The 26,853-nt window shown below is 37.3% G+C and overlaps 1 protein-coding gene across 1 annotated transcript in view; it reads left to right on the plus strand.

Moving 5' to 3' along the window:
• The window catches only part of LOC121380731 (fatty acyl-CoA reductase 1-like), a 52,562-nt gene extending 25,782 nt beyond the window's left edge, over window positions 1-26,780 (plus strand). Inside the window, exons 6-15 of the mRNA XM_041509689.1 lie at window positions 2,986-3,163; window positions 8,623-8,667; window positions 10,068-10,186; window positions 11,082-11,149; window positions 13,521-13,602; window positions 15,154-15,243; window positions 16,893-17,022; window positions 18,450-18,577; window positions 20,834-20,994; window positions 24,095-26,780. Of these exons, the coding sequence (XP_041365623.1) occupies window positions 2,986-3,163; window positions 8,623-8,667; window positions 10,068-10,186; window positions 11,082-11,149; window positions 13,521-13,602; window positions 15,154-15,243; window positions 16,893-17,022; window positions 18,450-18,577; window positions 20,834-20,993 (1,000 nt within the window). The 3' untranslated portion in view covers window position 20,994; window positions 24,095-26,780. The remainder of the gene's footprint in view (window positions 1-2,985; window positions 3,164-8,622; window positions 8,668-10,067; window positions 10,187-11,081; window positions 11,150-13,520; window positions 13,603-15,153; window positions 15,244-16,892; window positions 17,023-18,449; window positions 18,578-20,833; window positions 20,995-24,094) is intronic.
• Window positions 26,781-26,853: the final 73 nt, after the last annotated feature.

A 26,853-nucleotide genomic window follows, 5' to 3' on the forward strand; every position in this document is an offset into this window, starting at 1 on the left:
AAGGTTGGGGAGCCCATCTAAGCAACCAGACTACTTCAGGGCTGTGGTCTCCCGTCGAACTTGGACTCCACATCAACCTGTTAGAGTTGTTGGCAGTCTACTACGCTATCCTTCATTGGCGACAGATGTTGACGGAAGCCTCTCTCATGGTGGCCACAGACAGTACGACCGCGGCGGCTTACATCAATCGTCAGGGCGGAACTCACTCCAGCAGTCTGCTGCAGTTGACTTATCGTCTCTACAAGCTGGTCGACGAAATTCCGTTGCAACTTCGGGCTCGTCATATTCCAGGGGTTTGCAATGTACTAGCCGACACTTTGTCCCGGCCGTCGTCTCCACAGCCGACGGAGTGGATGCTCCATCCGGAAGCGTTTCGATGGGTGTGCGACAGACTTTGGACACCAAACATCGATCTTTTCGCCACACGATTCAACCATCAGCTGAGGGTTTACGTGTCTCCGGTGCCGGATCCCGAAGCTCTGGATCTCGACGCATTGGCCATCAGCTGGGAACAGATGGACGCGTACGCTTTTCCTCCACCAATCCTCCTTCCAAGGGTGCTTCAGAGGTTTCAGCTGTACCATTGTCGCCTGTTGCTCATTGCTCCGATGTGGCCATCCAGGATGTGGTATCCAGATCTAATACGTCTTGCCGATCCACATCCTTTACCGCTGCCAGACTGGGATCATCTGTTGCTGCATCCCACGTCAAGACTGTACCATCCACGTCCGCAGTTGTTCCAACTGCACGCGTGGACTTTATCTCCAAGAGTTTGAGGAAGAAAGGTTTTTCTTCACAGTCTACGGCGGCCATTTTGAAAGCGCACAGATCATCTACTACTGCGGCTTACAACGTCAGATGGCTTTGCTTTCACCGATGGTGTGTTAGAAAAAAGATCAAACCTCAGACGATACAGATACCTCGTCTTGCTGATTTTTTGCTATATCTGCGGACCACTTTACGATTGAAGGGGTCTACCATCGCTGGGTACGTTTCGGTCATCGCTACTGTTCGTGATGTAACTACTGGAACGAAGTTATCGGGTATTCCTGAGATCCATAAAATGATCAAAGGTTTTCGCCTTGAAGATCAAGTACACCGGTTTCGGCCACCAAGATGGGACCTGAATTTGGTGTTACGAGCGTTATCGACTGCACCTTATGAGCCGATCGAGTCCTCTTCCCTGCAAGATTTGACACGGAAGACGGTGTTTTTACTCGGTTTCGCCACAGCTGCTCGTGTCTCAGAACTTCATGCTCTTGATGTCGATTTGGTACGTTTTCACCGAGATCGGCGTGCAGTCAACTTGGGGTTACTCATGAACTTTATTGCAAAGAATCAGTTACCAGACCAAGCGCCTCGCTCGTATGTTGTGCAGGCCCTCTCCTCTATCGTTGGTCCGGCGGACGTTGAGGACTTGGCGTTGTGCCCTGTTAGAGCCTTGCACCAGTACATCGAGAGGACCAGATCTTTTCGACAACATCGTAAAAGACTTTTCCTTTCCTGTAACCAGAGTCGGTTGAGGGATATTACCAAGAACACGGTGGCCACCTGGATCCGGTCTTCTATCCTGACCGCGTATCAGAAGGAGGGTTTACCTGCTCCGTCTGCTTCCAATCCGCATGAACTTCGTGCCTTGGCTGCCACGATGTCCCTGCATTGCAACACATCCATTCAGCACATCATCACTGGCTGTTTCTGGGCGACGGACTCCATCTTTGCCAACTATTATCTGAGGGATATCTCCACAGAAGACGTTGAGGGGTTCCATCATCTGGGTCCGGTTGTTGCTGCACAGACTCTGTTGAATACAAGCCATCCTCGTCGCCGTTGATGTCTGTCTGATTCTGGGCTGCATACCGAGATGTCCACCGAATCGACAGGTGAGGATTGCTTAGACTTTTGTTCTTTTGCACAGTTCACGCACTGGTGCCGGAACTTTTGTCTCGATAACCTTAACCCTTCACTGCATGTGGTTATTGGCTGTCGTTATTGAACTAACAGATCTTTGGTGTACTAGACAGAAAACATTCGGGGGTCTTGTTTTGTTCAATGTTCTGACGGATGCACCTCATTAGGTTGTCGCTTGTTATTGAAAAACTATAACACTTCAATACGTGAGGGTTACCTAACACCTGCATCCCTGGTGGCTACGTCTTCCCACCCTGTCAGAACCAGCATAAGATGTGGCTTCCGCCTCCTGGTTCATGTGTTCTAGGAGCCGTACCGCCACTGCTGACGGATGCCACCATTCTGGTTGTTGTTACTAACATCACCTGCATTGGTCTGTGACGGGCATCCCTAGGAGGAGGGTTTACCAAGGTTGGCCTTATTCTTCCACTAGTCAGCCTCTTTCCGGTTGGGGAGTTATCACAAGCATCTACGGATCTCGGCACCCACCACCATCTGTTGAATGCTGCACTTGTTTGAGGACAGGTAATGTCTATAGAAATGGAGAAAACTTGAGTGTTTTCTCTTTTATAGATACATTACCTGTCCTCAAGATTCATCCCGCCCGGGCCTCCCCGCTTCCTGTTCTCCGTGCGATGCGCTCATGGAAAAAGAAGGAAGTTACAGTCATGTGACCGGAACTAGAGAGCAGTATACAGTAGAAGAATTTAGGCCATCCCATTGGCTGTTGGGATGTTCGGACCAGACCACTTGCGTGGGGGGGAGGTGCACTTGTTTGAGGACAGGTAATGTATCTATAAAAGAGAAAACACTCAAGTTTTCTCCAATTTAGTAATTTTTATCAGTTTCTGTATTTACACTTAGTAAAAGAATTAGAGCTGCTAAAGCATTAGTAGACAAAAACTTGGGGTCTTTTGCAAATAAAATGTGTTTTTACTTTAATTTGGTATTACAGAAAAGGTTCACTGTTATTAATCACTTATTTTACACGGGTTATTATTTACTTTATCATAATCAGATCTTTAAAATATAATGTGATCTTGACTTTAATTGTGAAGGAATGCTTTACTTCAGGTGGCTGGACAGTGATGCCCTGAATGCGCTGACCACCAAGCTGGTTGGTAAACACCCCAACACATACACGTACACCAAGGCCCTGGGGGAGTACCTGCTGGTGGAGGAGAAGGGAGACCTCCCCATTTCTATAGTCAGGCCATCTATTGTAGGAGCTTCACTATCAGAACCATTCGCTGTAAGGACATCATTTTCTAAAATCAGTCATTGTACAGCTAAACTTGTAAGGACATCACTTTCTAAATCACAGTCATTGTACATGTTGTACAGCTAAACTTATAAGGACGTCACTTTCTAAAATCACAGTCATTGTACATGTTGTACAGCTAAACTTATAAGGACATCACTTGCTAAAATCACAGTCATTGACATGTTGTACAGCTAGACTGTAAGGACTCAAAATCACAGTCATTGTACATGTTGTACAGCTAGACCTGTAAGGACATCACTTGCTAAAATCACAGTCATTGTACATGTTGTACAGCTAGACCTGTAAGGACATCACTTGCTAAATGACATTCATTGTACATGTTGTACAGCTAGACCTGTAAGGACATCACTTGCTAAATGACATTCATTGTACATGTTGTACAGCTAGACCTGTAAGGACATCACTTGCTAAATGACATTCATTGTACATGTTGTACAGCAGCTGTAAGGACAGCTCACTTGCTAAAATCACAGTCATTGTACATGTTGTACAGCTAGACCTGTAAGGACATCACTTGCTAAAATCACAGTCATTGTACATGTTGTACAGCTAGACCTGTAAGGACATCACTTGCTAAATGACATTCATTGTACATGTTGTACAGCTAGACCTGTAAGGACATCACTTTCTAAAATCACAGTCATTGTACATGTTGTACAGCTAGACCTGTAAGGACATCACTTGCTAAAATCACAGTCATTGTACATGTTGTACAGCTAGACCTGTAAGGACATCACTTGCTAAAATGACAGTCATTGTACATGTTGTACAGCTAGACCTGTAAGGACATCACTTGCTAAAATCACAGTCATTGTACATGTTGTACAGCTAGACCTGTAAGGACATCACTTGCTAAATGACATTCATTGTACATGTTGTACAGCTAGACCTGTAAGGACATCACTTGCTAAATGACACATTGTACATGTTGTACAGCTTGCTAAGCTAGACCTGTAAGGACACACTTCATTGTACATGTTGTACAGCTAGACCTGTAAGGACATCACTTGCTAAAAAATTGTACATGTTGTCATTGTACATGTTGTACAGCTAGACCTGTAAGGACATCACTTGCTAAAATCACAGTCATTGTACATGTTGTACAGCTAGACCTGTAAGGACATCACTTGCTAAAATCACAGTCATTGTACATGTTGTACAGCTAGACCTGTAAGGACATCACTTGCTAAAATCACAGTCATTGTACATGTTGTACAGCTAGACCTGTAAGGACATCACTTGCTAAATGACATTCATTGTACATGTTGTACAGCTAGACCTGTAAGGACATCACTTGCTAAATGACATTCATTGTACATGTTGTACAGCTAGACCTGTAAGGACATCACTTGCTAAAATCACAGTCATTGTACATGTTGTACAGCTAGACCTGTAAGGACATCACTTGCTAAATGACATTCATTGTACATGTTGTACAGCTAGACCTGTAAGGACATCACTTGCTAAAATCACAGTCATTGTACATGTTGTACAGCTAGACCTGTAAGGACATCACTTGCTAAAATCACAGTCATTGTACATGTTGTACAGCTAGACCTGTAAGGACATCACTTGCTAAATGACATTCATTGTACATGTTGTACATGTGTACTAAAATGTCATTGTACATGTTGTACAGCTAGACCTGTAAGGACATCACTTGCTAAAATAGTCATTGTACATGTTGTACAGCTAGACCTGTAAGGACATCACTTGCTAAATCACATTGTCATTGTACATGTTGTACAGCTAGACCTGTAAGGACATCACTTGCTAAAATGACAGTCATTGTACATGTTGTACAGCTAGACCTGTAAGGACATCACTTGCTAAATGACATTCATTGTACATGTTGTACAGCTAAAATCACAACTTGTTGCTAACATGTTGTACAGCACCTGTAAGGACATCACATTGTACATGTTGTACAGCTAGACCTGTAAGGACATCACTTGCTAAAATCACAGTCATTGTACATGTTGTACAGCTAGACCTGTAAGGACATCACTTGCTAAATGACATTCATTGTACATGTTGTACAGCTAGACCTGTAAGGACATCACTTGCTAAAATCACAGTCATTGTACATGTTGTACAGCTAGACCTGTAAGGACATCACTTGCTAAATGACATTCATTGTACATGTTGTACAGCTAGACCTGTAAGGACATCACTTGCTAAAATCACAGTCATTGTACATGTTGTACAGACCTGTAGGACATCACTTGTGACAGGTACATGTTGTACAGCACTGTGCTAAAATCACAGTCATTGTACATGTTGTACAGCTAGACCTGTAAGGACATCACTTGCTAAAATCACAGTCATTGTACATGTTGTACAGCTAGACCTGTAAGGACATCACTTGCTAAATGACATTCATTGTACATGTTGTACAGCTAGACCTGTAAGGACATCACTTGCTAAATGACATTCATTGTACATGTTGTACAGCTAGACCTGTAAGGACATCACTTGCTAAAGACATTCATTGTACATGTTGTCACTTAAGGACATCACTTTCTAAATCACAGTCATTGTACATGTTGTACAGCTAGACCTGTAAGGACATCACTTTCTAAAATCACAGTCATTGTACATGTTGTACAGCTAGACCTGTAAGGACATCACTTGCTAAAATCACAGTCATTGTACATGTTGTACAGCTAGACCTGTAAGGACATCACTTGCTAAAATCACAGTCATTGTACATGTTGTACAGCTAGACCTGTAAGGACATCACTTGCTAAATGACATTCATTGTACATGTTGTACAGCTAGACCTGTAAGGACATCACTTGCTAAATGACATTCATTGTACATGTTGTACAGCTAGACCTGTAAGGACATCACTTGCTGACATTCAACATGTTGTACAGCTAGACCTGTAAGGACATCACTTGCTAAATGACATTCATTGTACATGTTGTACAGCTAGACCTGTAAGGACATCACTTGCTAAAATCACAGTCATTGTACATGTTGTACAGCTAGACCTGTAAGGACATCACTTGCTAAATGACATTCATTGTACATGTTGTACAGCTAGACCTGTAAGGACATCACTTGCTAAAATCACAGTCATTGTACATGTTGTACAGCTAGACCTGTAAGGACATCACTTGCTAAATGACATTCATTGTACATGTTGTACAGCTAAACTTGTAAGGACATCACTTGCTAAAATCACAGTCATTGTACATGTTGTACAGCTAGACCTGTAAGGACATCACTTGCTAAATGACATTCATTGTACATGTTGTACAGCTAAACTTGTAAGGACGTCACTTTCTAAAATCACAGTCATTGTACATGTTGTACAGCTAAACCTGTGACTGTACCAGTTGTACAGCTAAACCTGTAACAACATCACTTTCTAAATCAATTTGACTGTACCAGTTGTACAGCTAAACCTGTAACAACATCACTTTCTAAATCAATTTGACTGTACCTGTTGTACAGCTAAACCTGTAACAACATCACTTTCTAAATCAATTTGACTGTACCAGTTGTACAGCTAAACCTGTAACAACATCACTTTCTAAATCAATTTGACTGTACCAGTTGTACAGCTAAACCTGTAGCAACATCACTTTCTCAATCAATTTGACTGTACCAGTTGTACAGCTAAACCTGTAACAACATCACTTTCTAAATCAGTCATTGTTCATGCTGTAAGGACATCACTTTCTAAATGACATTCATTGACATGCTGTACAGCTAAACCTGTAACAACATCACTTTCTAAATCAATTTGACTGTACCTGTTGTACAGCTAAACCTGTAACAACATCACTTTCTAAATCAATTTGACTGTACCTGTTGTACAGCTAAACCTGTAAGCAGGGTCTCCACGAGTACTCGGTCACGGGCCGAGTCTAGCAAGACTAGTCCGTTTACAGGACTCGAGTACCCATGCAAGAAATAGCACTCTCATTTAATTAAAAAAGTTTGCCATATGGTTGCAGCCGGTTACGTTGTAGGGCTAGGACAATCTGTGAAATACAATACAATGGCTTGATTTGGCATCCGTGTTCAGCACTGGAATTAAGGTGCATACTGCTATGTTACTTTATTCCTTAGTCTCATTATCATCTAGTGTAAGTGTTGGGTACTTGGGGTCCGGGTCGAGTTTGATATCTTGGATTCGTGGAGCCCTACATGTAAGGACATCATTTTCTAAATAGATTAATTGTATGTGTTTTAAACCTGTGTGGTATAGATCATTGGTAGAGCACTCGTTTAAGGTACACAAGGTGCCGACGGGTCATAAGATTGATTTCCTCACAGTAGACTCGGTGGGTTTTCCCCATTCAGTCAGTGTCCCGTAATATAGGTGCTGTCCTGTCATTTGGAAAGAACACATAAAATATCCTTTTGTAGTAGACTTTACTATATACAGTCCGATCTCATTACAACGACCACGTTTGTCTATGGGTCACTTTGTCGTTGTATTGAAATTGCCGATCTCATTACAACGACCACGTTCGTCTATGGGTCACTTTGTCGTTGTATTGAAATTGCCATTATAGCAAATGAATGTCATGAGTTATCTCCTTTGACAAAATGATGTAAGAAAAAATACTGATAAATAATAACTGAAAACTGAATAGCATTTAAATAATTAATACATTGTAATAATTACATGTACATATAAATATGTTTTTAAAAAACAGTATTAAATATATTAATCAAGGCACATTCACTGTCAGTATAATCATTCCTTGGTTAAAAGACCTCTACAATTGGGATCTTCTTCGTTTTCAAAATATTATGAAAATAGAAGACTCGATTGTTCGAAGTTAATCCTATAATTGAATGAATAAAGGCTTGTTTTCAAAAGCAATACAGTACATTACACGTCTCCAAATTTAACTGACATCGGCGACTCGGACTTCACTTGACACTGTTGGCTCACGAAGAGATCAGGGATGCCAAATGGCTGTGTGTTTACTGCCAACGTGTTACGACAACTGTGATATGTAATGTCATTGTAAAGATGTGTTTTCAGACGTTGGATTCATATTTGTTCCTAATTTGCTGTGTGAATTATGGTGTAATGAACTGAATAACTTTAATGTTCATTTGTTTCCAACAATTTGTGGTCGAATGGTGAAAATGTTGTACTTTTTAAGGCAACTATGTTTTCTTTCAGTACATTATTAGTTTTGACTTTTTTATCTTTTTGTTTTGTTGCTATTTTAAAGTTTTTGTATTGTTCTCTTTCTCGAAGGTCTAGATCAGTAAAAGTTGCATCTGTGATGGTTCTTCTGAATGCATGTTATTTAAATTCAAGTTTTTAATTGTTATAAACCAATTTATATTAGTTAAACAATTAATGTTCACAGAATTCTTGTCTTATGTGTAAATCAGATGCTCTGTGTCCAGTGAACATGTGTTTAATTTCATGTTTTATGTATTTATAGGGTTGGGTTGACAATTTCAATGGACCAACTGGGATTTTGGCTGCAGTAAGTTTTTATTTAATTTTTATTTTTGAGTTTTACTTTTAATCAAATTACAAAGTACTGGGAATGTTAACCTTTCTTCCACCTTTCAAGCACTGAAGTAAAAAGTTTTTGTAAATTAATATTTTGTTCTACGATTACAAAAATAAAAGTAAAAAGTAAAAATATTTCAGTTTTTTCAAAAGAAGACTCAACAATATTTTATGCTGGCCATTCATGGGTCCACATAGAGGTTATGAGAAACATTAGGTTTGATGTTTAACAAACTATAGTAAAGCTAGATGTGTTCAAAGCTTACTGTTGAGTAACTCAAGCTAAGAACCACTGCATTCCATTCACACACATCAGTTGGTTTACCTCGGTGCTGGGATATAATTTATTGTGCTTCCATTGTGGGAATTAACTTTTCTGTTGCAATTAAAGAAATAAAAGAGTAGGCAAAGGTACAGCGTTTTCAAATTGATAGTTAAAATGACAGAATATTGATTGATGGGGACAGTTTTATCAATTTTGTCATATTAGTACAGATTGGAGTTATACCACAAAGTCCTTTGTCTCGAGGTAATCCGCAAGTAATAATTTAATAATTTGTAGGATGCTGACAGCACTTGCCTGAGGTATTTGGATCAGAGGATCAAAACCTTTAGTGGATCAATTAGAGCCACGTCACTGATGTACAAAAGGATGTGGTGTATACTATTCCACCCCCCTCTGTCTGTCTGTCTGTCTGTCTGTCTCTCTCTCTCTCTCTCTCTCTCTCTCTCTCTCTCTCTCTCTCTCTCTCTCTGTCTCTCTCTCTCTCTCTCTCTCTCTCTCTCTCTCTCTCTCTCTCTCTCTCTCTCTCTCTCTCTCTCTCTCTCCCTCCCTCCCTCCCTCCCTCCCTCCCTCATCTATTGCTGATGCTGATAGAGCAAGACATAGCTCAGTGGTGAAGCACTTGCCTGATGCACTGTTGGTCTAGGATCGATCCCTGTTGGTGGACCCATTGGGCTATTTCTTGTTCCAGCCAGTGCACCATGACTAGTACGTGAAAATCAAAGGCCGTGGTATGTGCTATCCTGTTTGGAATGGTGCACATATAAAAGATCCCTTGCGACTAATCTTTCTCTAAGACTGTATTTCAGATTACCAAATGTTGATAGTCAATAATTAATAAATCAATGTGCTCTAGTGGTGTAGTTAAACAAAAACAAACTTTAACCATTGCTAATACTGAAAAATGTAGTTGGTTTCCTTCATTATTATCAAATGCTTGACATCCAATTGGTGATGATTAATGAATCAATGTGCTCTAGTTGTGTTGTTAAATGAGACACGGTTTACTTTAATTAAATAATATCTAATGTAAAACTTGCTAGTATTTCCACAATGAAGAATGCTCAAAAGAATTATCTTTGTTTTAGATAGGCAAGGGTTTGCTGAGGATAATGTGTGGAAACATCCGTGCCATAGCAGACATTGTTCCGGTAGATATCTCAGTCAAACTGATGATTGCCGTTGCTTGGGACACAGCAGTTAACAAGTAGGTGCTCCACTCTGAATCCACAGAGTTCTTTGTGTCTTATTCACATGTAACTGCATATGTTTACAATGCCTCAATACGACAATTTAAAAAAAATAAGCTTTAGAAATTCATCCCTTTGACTTCTGTAAACCGGATTTCCAGATGACGGACAATTGCAAAGAGCACATTTTTATCACTGAAATGAAAATAAAACATGTCAAGTAATTTGTTTTATAATTCATCAAACTTATAAATAAAAAAAAGTACATAATATTGCATGATGGGGTGTTTTATTTTCACTGTTCACAAGTTATTGTTACATAAGTTGTGAATGGCTTTAAGGGTCTGATTAAAATGAGTCGTTTTTAATGAAGTATTTTTAGATTTAAAATTCGGCTAATACATGGCAATATACAATAATTAACAGGTAGCCTTTTGAAGTAATTTTAGCCATTAGTTTCTAGTTACTTTTCTGGGCTGATATGTAGCAATTGTGGAGTGCATGTTTGAGGTACAATGGGTCATAGAATCGATCACTCTTGTATTGGTAAAGGTGGGTTTTCATATCCTAACCAGAAGGAAATGTTTTATTTTACGACACACTCAACACATTTTATTTATATGGCGTCAGACATATGGTTATGGACCATACAGATATAGATAGAGGAAACCCGCTGTTGCCACTTCATGGGCTACTCTTTTTCAATTAGCAGCAAGGGATTTTTTATATGCACCATCCCACAGACAGGATAGTGGATTTCCATTCTCCTGACAAAACATCAAAATAACAATAGAGCAAGTAGCCATAGTTTAGAATGTTTTGAGGTGTTCTTAAATATTATGTATATTTTCTTTTCCAAATAGTTTACTTTAGTACAACTGAAATATACATGTAATTTCATTTCTTTTTCAGATCAAAACAAACTATGGTCTACAACAACACCACTGGTCAAATCAATAAATTTACCTGGGGAGAACTTGGTATGTTACCTGTAATGTTTTGTTTCTTTGATAATCCTGTTTGACCCATACTGTGTTCATCACAGACAGACTGTAACATATATACACATATCTTGAAGACACACTTTAAAGCAAACTTTCAATAAATATAATACACTATTATCATACGATCAACAACATTATAAAGATATCCTACCCCTTTTTTTTCTTTCCGAACATAAAATATTTAATTTTGTTTTTCTTTGCTTTCTTATGTAACTGGTGACTGACCTAATGCTAGGTTATAGCAAACTAAATACTTCTTTCCCTGAAATGGGCAGGATGTAGCCCAGTAGTGAAGTCCTTGCTTAATGCATGGTCAATCTGGGATAGATCCCCGTCGGTGGGCCCATTGGGTTACTTCTCGTTCCAGCCAGTGCACCACGACTGGTATATCAAAGGCCGTGGTATGTGTTATCCTGTCTGGGATGGTGCATATAAAAGATCCCTTGCTGCTAATCGAAAAGATTAGCCCATGAAGTGGCGACACCGGGTTTCCTCTCTCAATATCTGTGGTCCATAACCATATGTCCAACCCCATATAACCGTAAATAAAATGTGTTGAGTGCGTCGTTAAATAAAACATTTCCTTCCTTCTTTCCCTGAAAATAGATACATTAAAAAAAATTCAATATGTACAGTATTCATCCAGTGACACAGTGGTCATATTAATTTATTCTCAATGTTTGATGTATGCCAATACACGAATTGCTGCTTCACAGCAATAAATAAGAAAAAATAACGTTTTTTATTTTTAGCTAATTTTAACTGTTTGGAATGTTTGCTCACTGGCTTATGGTAGCTAGCATCATCTTAAAACTACATTCCCTGGAATATTTTTATTATTTAAGCATATAGAACAGAAAACCCAATTACGTTTGGTGCATATATGACGCCGCACTCCGCATTGGTTTCACTACGCTGGCTTATCCAGGTCAAAAACAAAGCCAGTATTTTGAAAGTGGGACACTTTTGACGGGCTCGTACCGATCTTGGTTTTCATTGGCTTATCACAAGTGTAGAATTCCCCAACGAGATCACGTGAGATTTCTCAATTTTTGAACAAATTTAACTGTCTTGATTGAGGGGTCGTCTCATATCTCCAAAACATGTTTATATCCATAGAGGTATGGTACAACGCCTTTCCAGGGGTTGATGAGTGGGGGATTTGCCTTGAAATTTTGACAGTGGCCAGCTGTTGGCATACGCATTACATGTAAGGGGGTGTTACCAATTACGTAACGTTCTAGGGGTAAAGGAAGAGGGTACTGTGTTCGATTTACGGATGATTATTAAATCAATATGCTTTATCTTTGATGTCATTAAACAACCCCCCCCCCCCTCCAACTTGACCCTTTCCAAACGAAATAATATTTATTTGAATTTGTCGATTTTAACACGTAAAATTAAGAAGTGAAAACGTTCATTGTCTACTTTAGTATATTTTATTTTTAAAATATATACATGATTAATGTGTTACTAGTATACAAACTGAACTTTGAAAGTTGTACTAACACTTTATAAATTCTGAAATAGGAAGGTACGACTGTCGATAATATGTTGTCAAGATCAAAGTGGTTTTAACTAAAGACTCTAGTACCGTATCGTCAACCGAACGTTCTTCGTACAGCGCAAGATTTCTCTCTTAATTTTTTGAGACGAACCCTACAATTCGAAATCGGCAAACACCCATGTTAACTGAAACTGACAACAGGCTGTCGTTTCTGCTTTGCCGAGCTATGGTGGCACAGGCGACGAATCAAGCATATACGTTTGACGATATCCGTTCATAGCGAACACACACAACTTTTTTAAAAGTGCATTTGAGCTTGTATTTCACATTTGTACATGATGTTATAATATGGTAACCAGAGAATGTAACTTTAAGTGGAGTGTACACCCAATATCCATTTCAAAACTGCAGTAGATGAATTAGATGTGTTGGACATTACAATAGCATTGTTTAGTGTCACAAGTAAATAATTTTATTTAGAATCAACTGACGGATAAAAAGAAACCTTGCAATGTGTATGACACAAGACTGTAGATATTGTCACTGTGTGTATATTCGGTAGAATTCATGAAATGAGTTGACAGTTTATGATTTATTTCAAAATGCACGACTAGCTCTGGATCAGAATATTTTGCCACATTATCTAAAAAAAAATGCAAACCATATAGTTATTTTCCCACAAAATAACACAAATTAAAATAAAATTCTCCAATATATTGTTCTTAAAATTTGCAATTGGCGAATTTGGCGAGTGTCAGAGCTAGCCCTGGAATGTATGGCAGATATGTTTCACATACACACGTCATGTTTATACAGATGCTTTCTGTGTTTTTGTTTTAGAAAAAATGTCTTTCGAGTATTTCATGAAGAACCCGGTAGCAGTTGTGGCAAGAGCGCCGAATCCCAAGCTGACAAAATCTGTGTAAGTTACTTAATCAAAGATTTTTTTTTTTTTTATTTAACGATGGCGTCAGACATATGGTTAAGGACCACACAGATACTGAGAGAGGAAACACGCTGTCGCCACTTCATTGGTTACTCTTTTCGATTGGCAGCAAGGGATCTTTTATATGCACCATCCCATAGACAGGATAGCACATACCACGGCCTTTGATGTACCAGTCGTGGTGCACTGGCTTTACTTAATTAAGTGTGTAACTCGAGGGATAGTGAATCAAATGTTCTAGGCATAACAGCGTATTTATTATACCAACTACATGTACTTTCAGCTAAACTTTTGTGTATATCTTTATTATGTACTGATACAGATCAAGTTTGACTTTCATGACAATTTGAGACAGGACGTATCCCAGTGGTAAAGCGCTCGCTTGATGTGCGGTCAGTCTGGGATTGATTCCGGGCAATGGGCCCATTGGGCTGTTTCTTGTTTCAGCCAGTGCCCCACAACTGGTATATTAAAGGCCGTGGTATGTGCTATCTTGTATGTGGGATGGTGCATATAAAAAATTCATTGCTACTAATGGAAAAATGTAGCGGGTTTTCTCTCTAAGACTAAAACTGTATGTCAGAATTACCAAATGTTTGACATCCAATAGCTGATGAGTTTTAAATCAGTGTGCTCTAGTGGTGTCTTTAAACTAAACAAACTACCTTTTCATGGTGATTTACCCATTTTTGACCGTTATGCCCATTGAATTTAAGATATACAAAAATTTGTTGTGCCCAGTAGGGGATATATATTGCTTTAGCAGTAAGTACTCTCAGAATGCTTGTTATATATCAAAATCAGAATAACGCTGGAAATAATTTTATTTCAGCCTATTTTTACACCGGTGAGGTATGTCTTGTAAATTGGTTAAAAGTGGTTAAATTTAAATAGTTTATTCCGCCAATTACCACAATGTTGTAGCTACTTTTCATCCACTAAGTCTTCCAATTGAAGTACGCTGTTCTGGGATGTCTGTCCAGAATGTTGGGTGAGTGATTGGTTGATAATGTTTAGTAAGTGAGAGAGACAGCGAGAGAAGTCTGGTATATCAAAGGCGGTGGTATGTGTTATCCTGTCTGTGGGATAGTGCATATAAAAGATCCCTTGCTGCTAATCGAAAAGAGTAGCTCATGAAGTGGTGATAGCGGGTTTCCTCTCTCAATATCTGTGTGGTCCTTAACCATATGTCCGACACCATATAACCGTCAATAAAAAATGTTGAGTGCATCGTTAAATAAAACATTTCATTCCTTCCTAAACCATTTTGGGTTGGCGTTACCTAGCTTTTAAGTTTCGATGGCCTTATCATTACCTTATCAGGGAAAGAAGTACCATCCATCAGCAAGGCATCTTATATATGTGTATTCTTTGAAGCTAACCTTAATCTTTAGAGTACCTGTCAAGGAATACTAGTACAGTATAGTGGCATTCATATTTATTATTATTATTATTATTATTATTATAGTAAATTGGCAGTATTGGTAAAACATGTTAGACTTTTTATTGTCTTGTTTTTTCTTCTAGAATCTGGAAAGATCTGAATGTGTTGTTTGATCATATGCTACCAGCGTACATTATGGACTGCTACATGTGGATTGTTGGTAAAAAACCCATGTAAGTAGAGTTGCCTGACAACTGTACCAAGTCTGGACATGTTGTTTTGTAAATCATAGTACGCTAGTTAGTCTGTCTTAACACAGGAATCGAAACTTGGAAAATATGGTGGCCCAAAAAATAATAATGGATGTTGGAAAATCATGGTAAGAGAACCACGAGCAAGATTTTAATGTGGAATACAAATATTAATAGTGGCTCATATGTTATAGCTCTGAAGAAGATCGCTATTATTTTTTAATATTTAAGTTGCCCAAACAGGACATTGGTCGTATTTGGTGACCTGGCCACAGACCGTTTCAAGCCCTGTTAACATAGTCTCGAATTTTAATGATTCTGTTAAGTGTTGTTTTGTAAATTATAGTAGTGCGTCTTAACATCTGTAATTTTAATGATTCTGTTAATGTTCAAATGTGATTATGTCCTTGCTTTCCTATCAATGATTCATAAACTGAGCTATGTAGATCACAACAATAGTTATAGAAACATTAAGTCTGACTACATTTCCTCTGCATCCACAGAGACATGCAGGTCTTCTAGAATTTTATAAAAACCCACTAGCTATGGGATCACTGATTTTGGATATTCTTAGTTGAACAAAAATGGTGACATTTCTGCTGGGGGTTAGGGATATTTTTAGTTTTCATGTTTTTTTCATTCTTTTTTTTTTCTTTTTTAGTCGCCTGTCAGGCATGAATGAACAAACTTTTGACTAGCCCTTCCGTGAAAGTCACTTGCTTACGGGCATCGGACTACCATACTCTCGAAGCCCTGGGCATGAATGTTTTATGGCAGTGAAATGAATCAGTTTGGTATATATTTCACCAAGCACACACGTCATGGTCTTCAGCCATCAGCACACTCTTTATGTCAGGGGTGGGATGTAGCCCAGTGGTACAGCGCTCGCTCAATGCGCGGTCGGTGTGGGATCAATCTACGTCAGTGGGCCCATTGGGCTATTTCTCGTTCCATGACTGGTATATCAAAGGCTGTGGTATGTACTACCCTGTTTGTGGGATGGTGTATATAAAAGATCCCTTGCTGCTAATCGAAAAGAGTAGCCCATGAAGTGGCGACAGCGGGTTTCCTCTCTCAATATCTGTGTGGTCCTTAACTATATGTCCGACGCCATATAACCGTAAATAAAAAGTGTTGAGTGCGTTGTTAAATAAAACATTTGTTTCTTCTTCTTTTTTGATTCGCTACACAACTTTCAGAGATCGCTACACAATTTTAAAACATTCAACAATAGTTGCTAATCAATTTTCAGTTGACTAGAAATATCACTAAATCAAGATTTTGTAAACAAAATGTTCCCAGGGCCCATGTTTATAAAACTTTTAGAGTCCAGACTCAATCTCTAATGACATCACACACATACAATTTGTATGGCGTTGCCATGACGTTCACGTCTCGGACTCTATTAGAGTCTCGAGACTAGACTCTAAAAGTTTTATAAGCACCAAACTTGGTCTATAATGTATGTGTGTCTGTACATGTGTGTGCAAAATGCTGGAATACTATTTGTAAGTTTAATTTTATTTTATTGCTGTTTTCACTAGTTATTTTTAAAACAAATTTTTTTTATGTTTGACTAGAAAAAGTATAAAATTCGTCATCTTAATAAGTTTTCTTGCTTGTCATTACAGATTTGTGAAGATTCAAGATCGTATGTGGAAAACTATTGGAAGTTTTGAGTTCTTCACCTCTCATGAATGGCACTTTAACAATGATAATATCTTCAGATTGCAAAAGAAATTGTCAGAAGCTGACAAAAAGGTTTGCTGACAGAGATTGCTACATGTGTGTTTAAAATTTATGAAGCAAATTGTTTGTTTCCAGAGAGAAATTACCGTATTGGGTGGACTATTCAACACGCACCCCTGTGTTAACATGTTTTACGTATACCTTTCAAATTACCGTATTGGGTGGACTATTCAACACGCACCCCTGTGTTAACATGTTTTACGTATACCTTTCAAATTACCGTATTGGGTGGACTATTCAACACGCACCCCTGTGTTAACATGTTTTACGTATACCTTTCAAATTACCGTATTGGGTGGACTATTCAACACGCACCCCTGTGTTAACATGTTTTACGTATACCTTTCAAATTACCGTATTTGGTGGACTATTCAACACGCACCCCTGTGTTAACATGTTTTACGTATACCTTTCAAATTACCGTATTGGGTGGACTATTCAACACGCACCCGTGTTAACATGTTTTACATATACCTTTCAAATTACCGTATTGGGTGGACTATTCAACACGCACCCCTGTGTTAACATGTTTTACATATACCTTTCAAATTACCGTATTTGGTGGACTATTCAACACGCACCCCTGTGTTAACATGTTTTACATATACCTTTCAAATTACCGTATTGGGTGGACTATTCAACACGCACCCCTGTGTTAACATGTTTTACATATACCTTTCAAATTACCGTATTGGGTGGACTATTCAACACGCACCCCTGTGTTAACATGTTTTACATATACCTTTCAAATTACCATATTGGGTGGACTATTCAACACGCACCCGTGTTAACATGTTTTACATATACCTTTCAAATTACCGTATTGGGTGGACTATTCAACACGCACCCCTGTGTTAACATGTTTTACATATATCTTTCAAATTACCGTATTTGGTGGACTATTCAACACGCACCCCTGTGTTAACATGTTTTACATATACCTTTCAAATTACCGTATTGGGTGGACTATTCAACACGCACCCCTGTGTTAATATGTTTTACATATACCTTTCAAATTTAACTGGGTGTGATGTAGCCCAGGGATAAAGTTTGAGTTTCATGAGGATTTACCCATTGGTTCGGTACCCATGATGATAATCGTTAATACAGGGGTGGCTATATTTGTTGTATCTGTGAAAATGTCCTTCACAGGTGAAAATTGAAATGAGAGTCTAGCCATACCACTATTGTTTACACTGTGCCTACCCTGTAATACGTGTACAATCATGTATTATGTAAAGAACAGCTGTAGAATTAACATGCACCTTTAGCATTTGCTTTTTGCTTTTTCTTTGTGGTGTCAATTTTGTGTTTTACATTTGGGTTGAAATTATGTGGTTGGGGGCGGGGGACGGCAGGGTGGTGCTGGTTGTTAATCATGCCTTCACAAAATATATATTAAATAGTTTTGACATTTGTTTTTAAAATGTTTTTGACAGACTTTTAATTTCGATGTGTCTGTGATCAACTGGGGTACGTACATGGAAGACTACTGCCTGGGAACGAAGCAGTACGTGTTGAAAGAGGAGATTGGCTCTCTACCTAAAGCAAGAAGAACTTTGAAAATGTAAGTATCGGTGGTGCAGTAGTTAAGCCATTGAGTTTGAGGCCTGTAAGAGCTGTGTTCATATCCCAGTACCTAACGTTTCTGTTTAACGACGCCACTACAGCACATTGATAAATTCATCATCAGCTATTCGAAGTCAAATATTTGGTGATTCTGACATCTTTAGTGGAAATCTGTTAATTTTCCCATTAGTAACAATGGATTTTTTTAATGCAGTTTCCCACAGACGGGATATCAAATACTAACATAGCCGTTGGTACACCAGTAGTGGAGCACTAGGTTGGATGGGGAAAACCTAATGGTTCCACCAAGGAGGTTTGATCCTACGACCCAAGCACTCTACCAAACTAAATCCCGCCCATTCTGATTATCTCTCTACATTGCAGATCCAGTTGTTGAGTGAGTGGATGGCCTACTGAGCATGTTTTGTTTGGGATGCTGTCAGTGGTTGGGCACTCTCTTGAAGTGGGGGCACTGATTATCTCTCTACATTGCAGATCCAATTGTTGAGTGAGTGGATGGCCTACTGAGCATGTTTTGTTTGGGATGCTGTCAGTGGTTGGGCACTCTCTTGAAGTGATGGCAGGATGTAGTCCAGTGGTACAGCGCTTGCTCGATGCACGGTTGGTGTGGGATCGATCCCCATCGGTGGGCCCATTGGGCTATTTTTCGTTCCAGCCAGTGCACCACAACTAGTATATCAAAGGCCGTGGTATGTACTACCCTGTATGTGGGATGGTGCATATAAAAGATTCCTTGTTGCTAATCGAAAAGAGTAGCCCATGAAATGGTGACAGCAGGTTTCCTATCTCAATATCCGTGTGGTCCTTAACCATTATGTCTGATGCCATATAACCGTAAATAAAATGTGCTGAGTGCGTCGTTAAATAAAACATTTCTTTTTCTCTTGTAAGTGTGATGGGTCCCAATATCGATGCGTTTTCATGTCCCAGCCAATGCTTGATAACTGGTACATTAAAGTCTGTGGTCTGTACTGTCAGTTTGTGAAAAAAACTATAAATAAAATAGCAGTAGATTTCCTATACCAAGTGTCGAAATAACCATAGTTTAAAATGTGCTGAGGTATTGGACAAAATATTTTTCCATCCAGTTTTATTTTCATTAAGCATTAACCATTAACGTTTGTCCTAGGCAGGTGGTTGTCTTGTGTATGTAACCATGGAATTGTCTTGTGTATGTAACCATGGAATCACTTGGAGGAGAGGGATACAGCACAATGGTTAGAGCTCATTTTAAATGTGCAGTCTTACAATTGCTACTGTCCATTTCAACCAGTGTGGTATCAAATGCTGTGGTATGTACTGTCCTTTCTGACACAAAGTGCATATAAAAGATCCTTTGCTGTTAAATGGAAACAGTAGTATGTTCCTATTTATAACTGTTAGAATTTTATTTTCATTCATTAATCTGACCTCAGAATTTAAAAAGTTTTCTTTTGTTTTATGCCATTTATCATAAGAATGCTCTACTTATATTTATTATCCACATGGTTCAAGATATTCAGGGAAATATAACCAGTATGTCCCATATGTGTGATAATGATTTCACATGCACAGTGAATGACGTCATTTTGGGAAGCAGTGTCATAACTTAATGCGGTTTCTCCAGTGTAAACGCTTATAAAAAATGACGTATCTTTTTTAGTTACATTTCAAACGTTTTGACATGGTCCTAGCTTGTTATTCATAAAAATAATAATATGGATAATAAAGAAATTATTATACTCGCATGTGAATTGTACTGATTTTATGAAACTTGTGTCAGGATTCATGTGTTATCCTCGCTCTCGCTCGGGCAGTACAAGAATAAGATTTTCTACACACATCAGTCTACAATAAATTGGAAAGCATAGCCTTATGGCAAACATAATAAATATTTATTTGATGTATAATACTTGGGCATTACCTTCATGACAGCCAACACGTTTCAGTGTCCATTCATAAAATATGTTCTACATGACGTCCATTCTGGGCAATTATGACGTAAAGTCTTTGTTTAAAATTACTGATGACATTTGCACATGTTTCTCTGTTAATGGCCATGGATTTCCCTCTTGATTGCAACTCATATAATAATTTCTATCTATTATTTTGTGAATGTTTTATGGGCTTTTTTTTCTTTCAGATTGCGGAGGTTTCTCTGTTAATGGTCATGGATCTCCCTCTTGATTGCAACTCATATAATAATTTCTATCTATTATTTTGTGAATGTTTTATGGGCTTTTTTTTCTTTCAGGTTGCGGAGGTTACACTGGTTATTTAACACGCTGATGGTTGTGGCTGTGTGGCGCCTGATGCTGAACCGTGTCCGGGTGGCCAAGTCTCTGTGGAACTTGCTCATGAGGTGGATTCAGTGGCTCTTTCAGAAAATCCCCATGGTGGCCCGGTCAAACTGAGGTGTGCTGTAATTAAGATTGTCAGCTCCTGATTCGACAAATCTTTAAACATGTCACATCTTGCCAGTACATGTGGGTTGTGGGTTTTAAACAAATATATTGAATAGGATGGCTTATTCTGCTTCCAATATACAGAAGACATAAACAGAAATGTTGCCTTTGAAAAAAAAAAAAAGGAGGAAATAATGACCACCATGTTTCTGTTCAATTAGCATATTTGGACTGTGTTGTTTAAAAACAGAATGGTTTGTTTTCTGTTTCCAGCATATTCATGTCAAACCAGAGATGGTGACCAACACCTAAAAAAAAAAACCCCACCAAAAGCTAAGATAAATAATAATAATAATAAATGGAAGTAATAATACTGTCATTCATCTATTAAATACAAACTGAAGTTGAAAATAATTCTTCTTTTTTTTAAATTTAATAATAAATTCACTCAAAATAAATTTTTCTTTTTTTTTTGGCTCAGAATAGTTTGAATTTGGCTCACCATTTTCTGCCCAATTTTTCAAGATTTGTTTGTCATCAATAGAAAACCTATTTTCATTCAAAGGAATAAGAGTAAGTTTCTGCAATATTTATAAGATGAAGAATAAAATTAAATTATTTATAACCAACTACAAATTTGTTTTGAATGCAGTGAAAATAAAATTATATGTTTATTTAGGAATTATGAGCTAAAAACCAATTTTGAGAATAACGCCTGTAACCTTACAAGAACGAAGTCATTAATTTGTTTGTCATACTGCAAAAACCATACTTGTTTGGCCTGAGCATATTAAAAGTTAGAAATAGTTGATTTTCCTGCTTGAAACACGTGTTAACCTGGTTTCTGTGCTTCAGATTAAATGAATCTGATAGACGGGGCTTCTCAAAATTTTTTTTCATAAAATCCACTAGCCAGAAGATCAGTGATTAAAACAAATTTACTAGCCACGATTAAAAATTCACTAGCCCTACTTTAAGTAAATGCAATTTTACTTATAGGAATAATTGGATATGTTACCTAAAGTTGGAAATGGAGCTTTAAAACCCTTAGATATGGGGTGGGGAGAGGGCAGGATATTCATATTTACAAAATATACTTAAATGCATTTGACAACTTGGTTTTTTTTACTAGCAATCGGGCATGGAGATAGTAGTTATTTACTAGCCCAACGGTGAATAATCACTAGCCATTGGAGTGGGGCTACCATAATCAAGAAGCCCTGTAGATAGCAGAAACCTGCAACTAAATCTGTACATAGAAGCCAACAAAGTAATATTTGATGTTCAAAACATGATTAAACGGACATTTTAATTGTTGATTAAATTGCTTAGTATTTATTATGAGCCGAACATTTTGGGGCCAAATTTACAAAGCCTGTTTGTGTCTTACTCATGTGTAACTACATACATTTACCTGTGTTTATGAGGGGGGAAAAAGGCTTCATAAATTTAGCCCTTAGTTTTTTTTAAATCAGCTATAATCACATGTATTCATATTAAAAGAACATAAAAATGGTTATCCATCTCACACCACATTGCACTCACTGTGATCATTTGCAAAATTGTTATTATTTGTTTGCTATTGTTTCAAAGACATTTATAATGCTTTCATATTTGATGCAGCTTCTTTTAAGTTATTTTGTGCTTGTTTTTGTGAATTCCAGTTTTCTAAGAAGATTGAAATCTTAGAGTTAAGATTTTTGTGGGGGTTTTTGTTGGTATTTTCCATGTTGTAAAGACCTGGCTAGGGATTTTTGTAGCTATCTTAGCACTACGAAATCATAAAACCATCATAGGCTATAATGTTATTATAACACACACCATAGTGACGTCATAGCCTACGGTGGTTTTAACATTTCGCCGCGCTAAGATTGCTTCGGAAATATGGGCCCTGTACTATTTTGTGTGCAATAATTGAATATTACATATCGCAGATTTTACACTTCATGACATTATCATGATAGTTTGTTATGATTGTTGTCAGTGAAGAGAAATTACTCCAATATGGCTGAAATGAGGATCATGAGTGGGTTTTCAGGGTGATTGAAGGAAATGTTTTGTTATTCATAAAAATACATCGCACACTTTCCCACTATGATTTCTACTGAGATGTACAATAAGTCCTGGTTTGATCAATTTATCAGAAATACTAACACACTATACTAAAATCCCAAACTGGGAAAAGTTAAAACACCAATTACTTTGGTCACAATTTTTGTTGGGGTATGGCATTTGTCTTCAGATAAGAGAGAATTATTTTCCCATGAAGGCAGCGAGATGCTACGAAAATGTTGGACACAAATTGTGATGAGAGTGATAGTGGTGAAAATATTAAGTTTTGTAAAAATGTATTTGTTCCGTTTGACAAGGTTTTGAAGACTTAACTTAATATTCTTCTCCAAAATCAACATCATACATGTGTATATATATATATATATATATATATATATATATATATATATATATATAACTGCATCTACCACCAGTAATATTACTACTGTAGTAATAATAGTAGATGGGTGGTAAAACATATGTTATTTACTGAATAATACAACATCATTAAATTTTACATCAGTTCAAGTATAAATCAAACATTAGCTAATTACATACAATTAATTTACTTAAAAATCAAAAGGTCTGACTTTCCAAAGTCTGATCATCAAACATCTGGCATGTGTCCATTTTCAAGATATGTGAGGACATGTACTTGACAAAAAACCATTTAGCAAATTGATTCCTCAATAAAGAATGGATATACTCGCCTACTACAACACTGTCAACATTTTGTGAGGATTTCCTATTGTTTGACAGTAGTGGTTTTATATTTGAGGTAACTTAATAATAATAACTTAAATGTTTTCACCTGGTCAAAGATGGAATGTAAATTAAACTTAAATTCTTGAAACTGTTACTACATGTATGATACCTGGATCTTTTAATTTCCTAAAATACATAAAATAAAAATCATTCCATTTGTGATGATTGCTACAAGAGTATACATCTTTTGCAGTTGCATGTTCAAGAATTTGATGTTGTCTAAGATGATCATCATGCATTTGTGATTAATTTTATAACTCATTAGTTATGATTAATCATGTATATATTTTTAGTCCCGGCCGCAGACAGTGATTCTTGGAGGCTACAGCTACTATCACCATGGACAGCTTATTTTTCTGTGCTAGCAGATTAATAGTTTCTGGTATGAGTTCTTTTGTAAATGTTTTTTTTGACACGAGTAAGCACCAAGGATTGTTGATTTTCGTGAGACAAGTGTCGCAAAACCATCTACGAAAGGACGAGTGCCAAAAATATTTTCTAGATTCGTATAATTATTACAAAATTCACAGCATTTTATTGTTGTACTGTGACCCTGCTCACAGCTGATATTATGTTACATTGCCAGAAGAAACCATGCAGTGTAACATATTACGTGACATCACTTTTTACCCTTGATTATGGAATGAAGTCATGAACAGGTAGAAATGGCCATCTGCCTCCTAAACGACAAGACCAATTAACCAATGAAAAGGGCGCATTACCATCTAGGGTGTGTGTGCTAGACAGTTTTTCTGGCACAGCTTTCTAGCACCCTTCTACTGGCTGACTGAACTAGAAATGCATGTAGCAGTCCACTTTCTCAAACAGCGTCTTACTTACAAATATAATGAACACCCTGATGTTATGTATGTTTTATAATGTTTTTGTTTTGTAGTTAATTGTAGTTAAAGTTATTAGAATTTAATTAAGAAATCTTAATTTGATATTTTAAATGTTGAATTATTATTGTTGCACAATCATTGTCGGTTTTCCCCAAGAGAAAATCTTCATCCATAGACATTTCACCACATCAAAGATGGTCCAAGTCACACACATTAAAAATAGTTTTTCTTGTGACACTATATATATATATATATATAGTATATAGTAAAACCTGCTGAAGTAGCCACCTCCATCAAGCAACAAAGTCCCTAAAAGTATTGAGGTAGATGTTACATGCAAGGCAGTATATAAAACATTACCTTTGATGTAGCGGTCATGGAGCACAGTTTGAGCCTCGAGGGTCCATGCTATAACTTAGGACACCTCAAGCAAGTACTCTATTAAAGGAACTGTATCAGTTATAAAATTTCTTCATTTTGTAATTAGTTACTCTATTTCATGGTTTGTAAATTTTGTGGAAAATATTTTAAAACTACTGTTGGCCATTATTATTATGATTAATATCGATTTAAATGTCCAGGGGCCCGTTCCATGAAGCGATCTTAGTGCTAAGATCATCTTAAGTACACTAGGTAACTATGCACTTAGGTGATTGTAGTGCTGCTAAGATCACTTCGTGGAATGGGACCCAGAACCAAACTCCTATACATTCAGTTGCGTTATCTACAAAAAGAGCACTGTACTGCAGTCAACTTTAGTAGTTTTGAATTCTTATTCAATCTACGTATAACACAAAAATTTGGCTATCAAATACATTTGCATCATTAATGTAAGCAATTATGGAAATTTCCCAGTAACCTATTTAAAACACTTCCTTTCACCGTTTACTGGGAAGTGTTTAACGGGCTACACTGTAGTAATATTTGCACAAAATACAAGTATAATAACTTGGAGAGACTATGAAACATTGTTGACATCTCATTGACTGAGAATTAACTAAGTCTATCCGCAATATCAAATACATTGCAGATAGACCTAGGTAATTATCGGTCGACGATATGTCTGTATAGACTGGGTCTATACCAATACGCACAACTATAGTGATAGATTTATATTGGAATCACAGGGTGCACTCATAATTACCACGGATGACACTCGCAAAACTAGTGATTGACATTTGACAGTTTTCCACAAGAAAACCCCCCCCAAGTTATTTAAAACTTTGAGGCATATTATTAATGAAGTTTCCTTATGAATGTAGCATAGAAATGTAACTGAATGTGATATTTTAATACATTTTTCATGAGAGAATGATTTGATGTTTAACAGCACAAAAATTGAGTATTAAACAGTCAACTAAATGGAAAAATGGATTGTTGTCAAAATTTGTCAGTGGGATTATAGGGCATTAATTTGTCCATCGTAATTTCTATTTTAGTTACCATATTATGAATATTAAAATAATTTGTGTTGGCACTTGTACATTATACTATTATATTGAAAATTGGTGTTTCAGTGTCCAATAGTGACAAGACCATTAAATTAATATGGCATTCAGTGTTTTTTGCCATAATGTTCCTATTTTAGAGTTTTTAATCTAATAATATACATGCTATATAAAAAAAAAATTCATTCCCAGTTTTGACAAATACAACTTCACCATCAGTTTCATAGCAATGAAATGTTTAACATTTGTAATTTCATAATTTGAGCTAATTTTCTAATCCACTTCATACTGTAGCCTTGTGCCATTCTTGTTGTCACTAGAATTATGTCTTACATTGTTGTATTTCATATTCTGAAGATTTAGAAAAAAGCAAGGGCTTGTGTTTGAAATTCGATGTATCTCACAAGATTTTACAAACTAAAAATTGAAGGAGGCAGAGAATTACTGCCGCTTACTATTTGGTAAACTTTTATTACCGGTACCTTGCTGAACTCACTGTTAAATAAGTGTACATACATTTTTGCATGTTGCAATTGTAAATGTTTGAATGCACCCAAGGATGTTGTATTTAGAACCAATAGATAATCTTTGTAACCATATTCATTAGAAGCTGCATGATGCAGTTTAGAAAATATTTCGTTTATTATACAGTTTGAACGTACAGTAAAAAATAAATTATTTATACAATCTTACATGTTTTTTGTTTTTTTTAATCCCATCAGCTTTGCTTTGAATGTTTGGTGGTCTAGTTTTAGGTTACAT

Source organism: Gigantopelta aegis, chromosome 9 (genome assembly GCF_016097555.1).
Source record: "Gigantopelta aegis isolate Gae_Host chromosome 9, Gae_host_genome, whole genome shotgun sequence".
Taxonomy (NCBI): domain Eukaryota; kingdom Metazoa; phylum Mollusca; class Gastropoda; order Neomphalida; family Peltospiridae; genus Gigantopelta; species Gigantopelta aegis.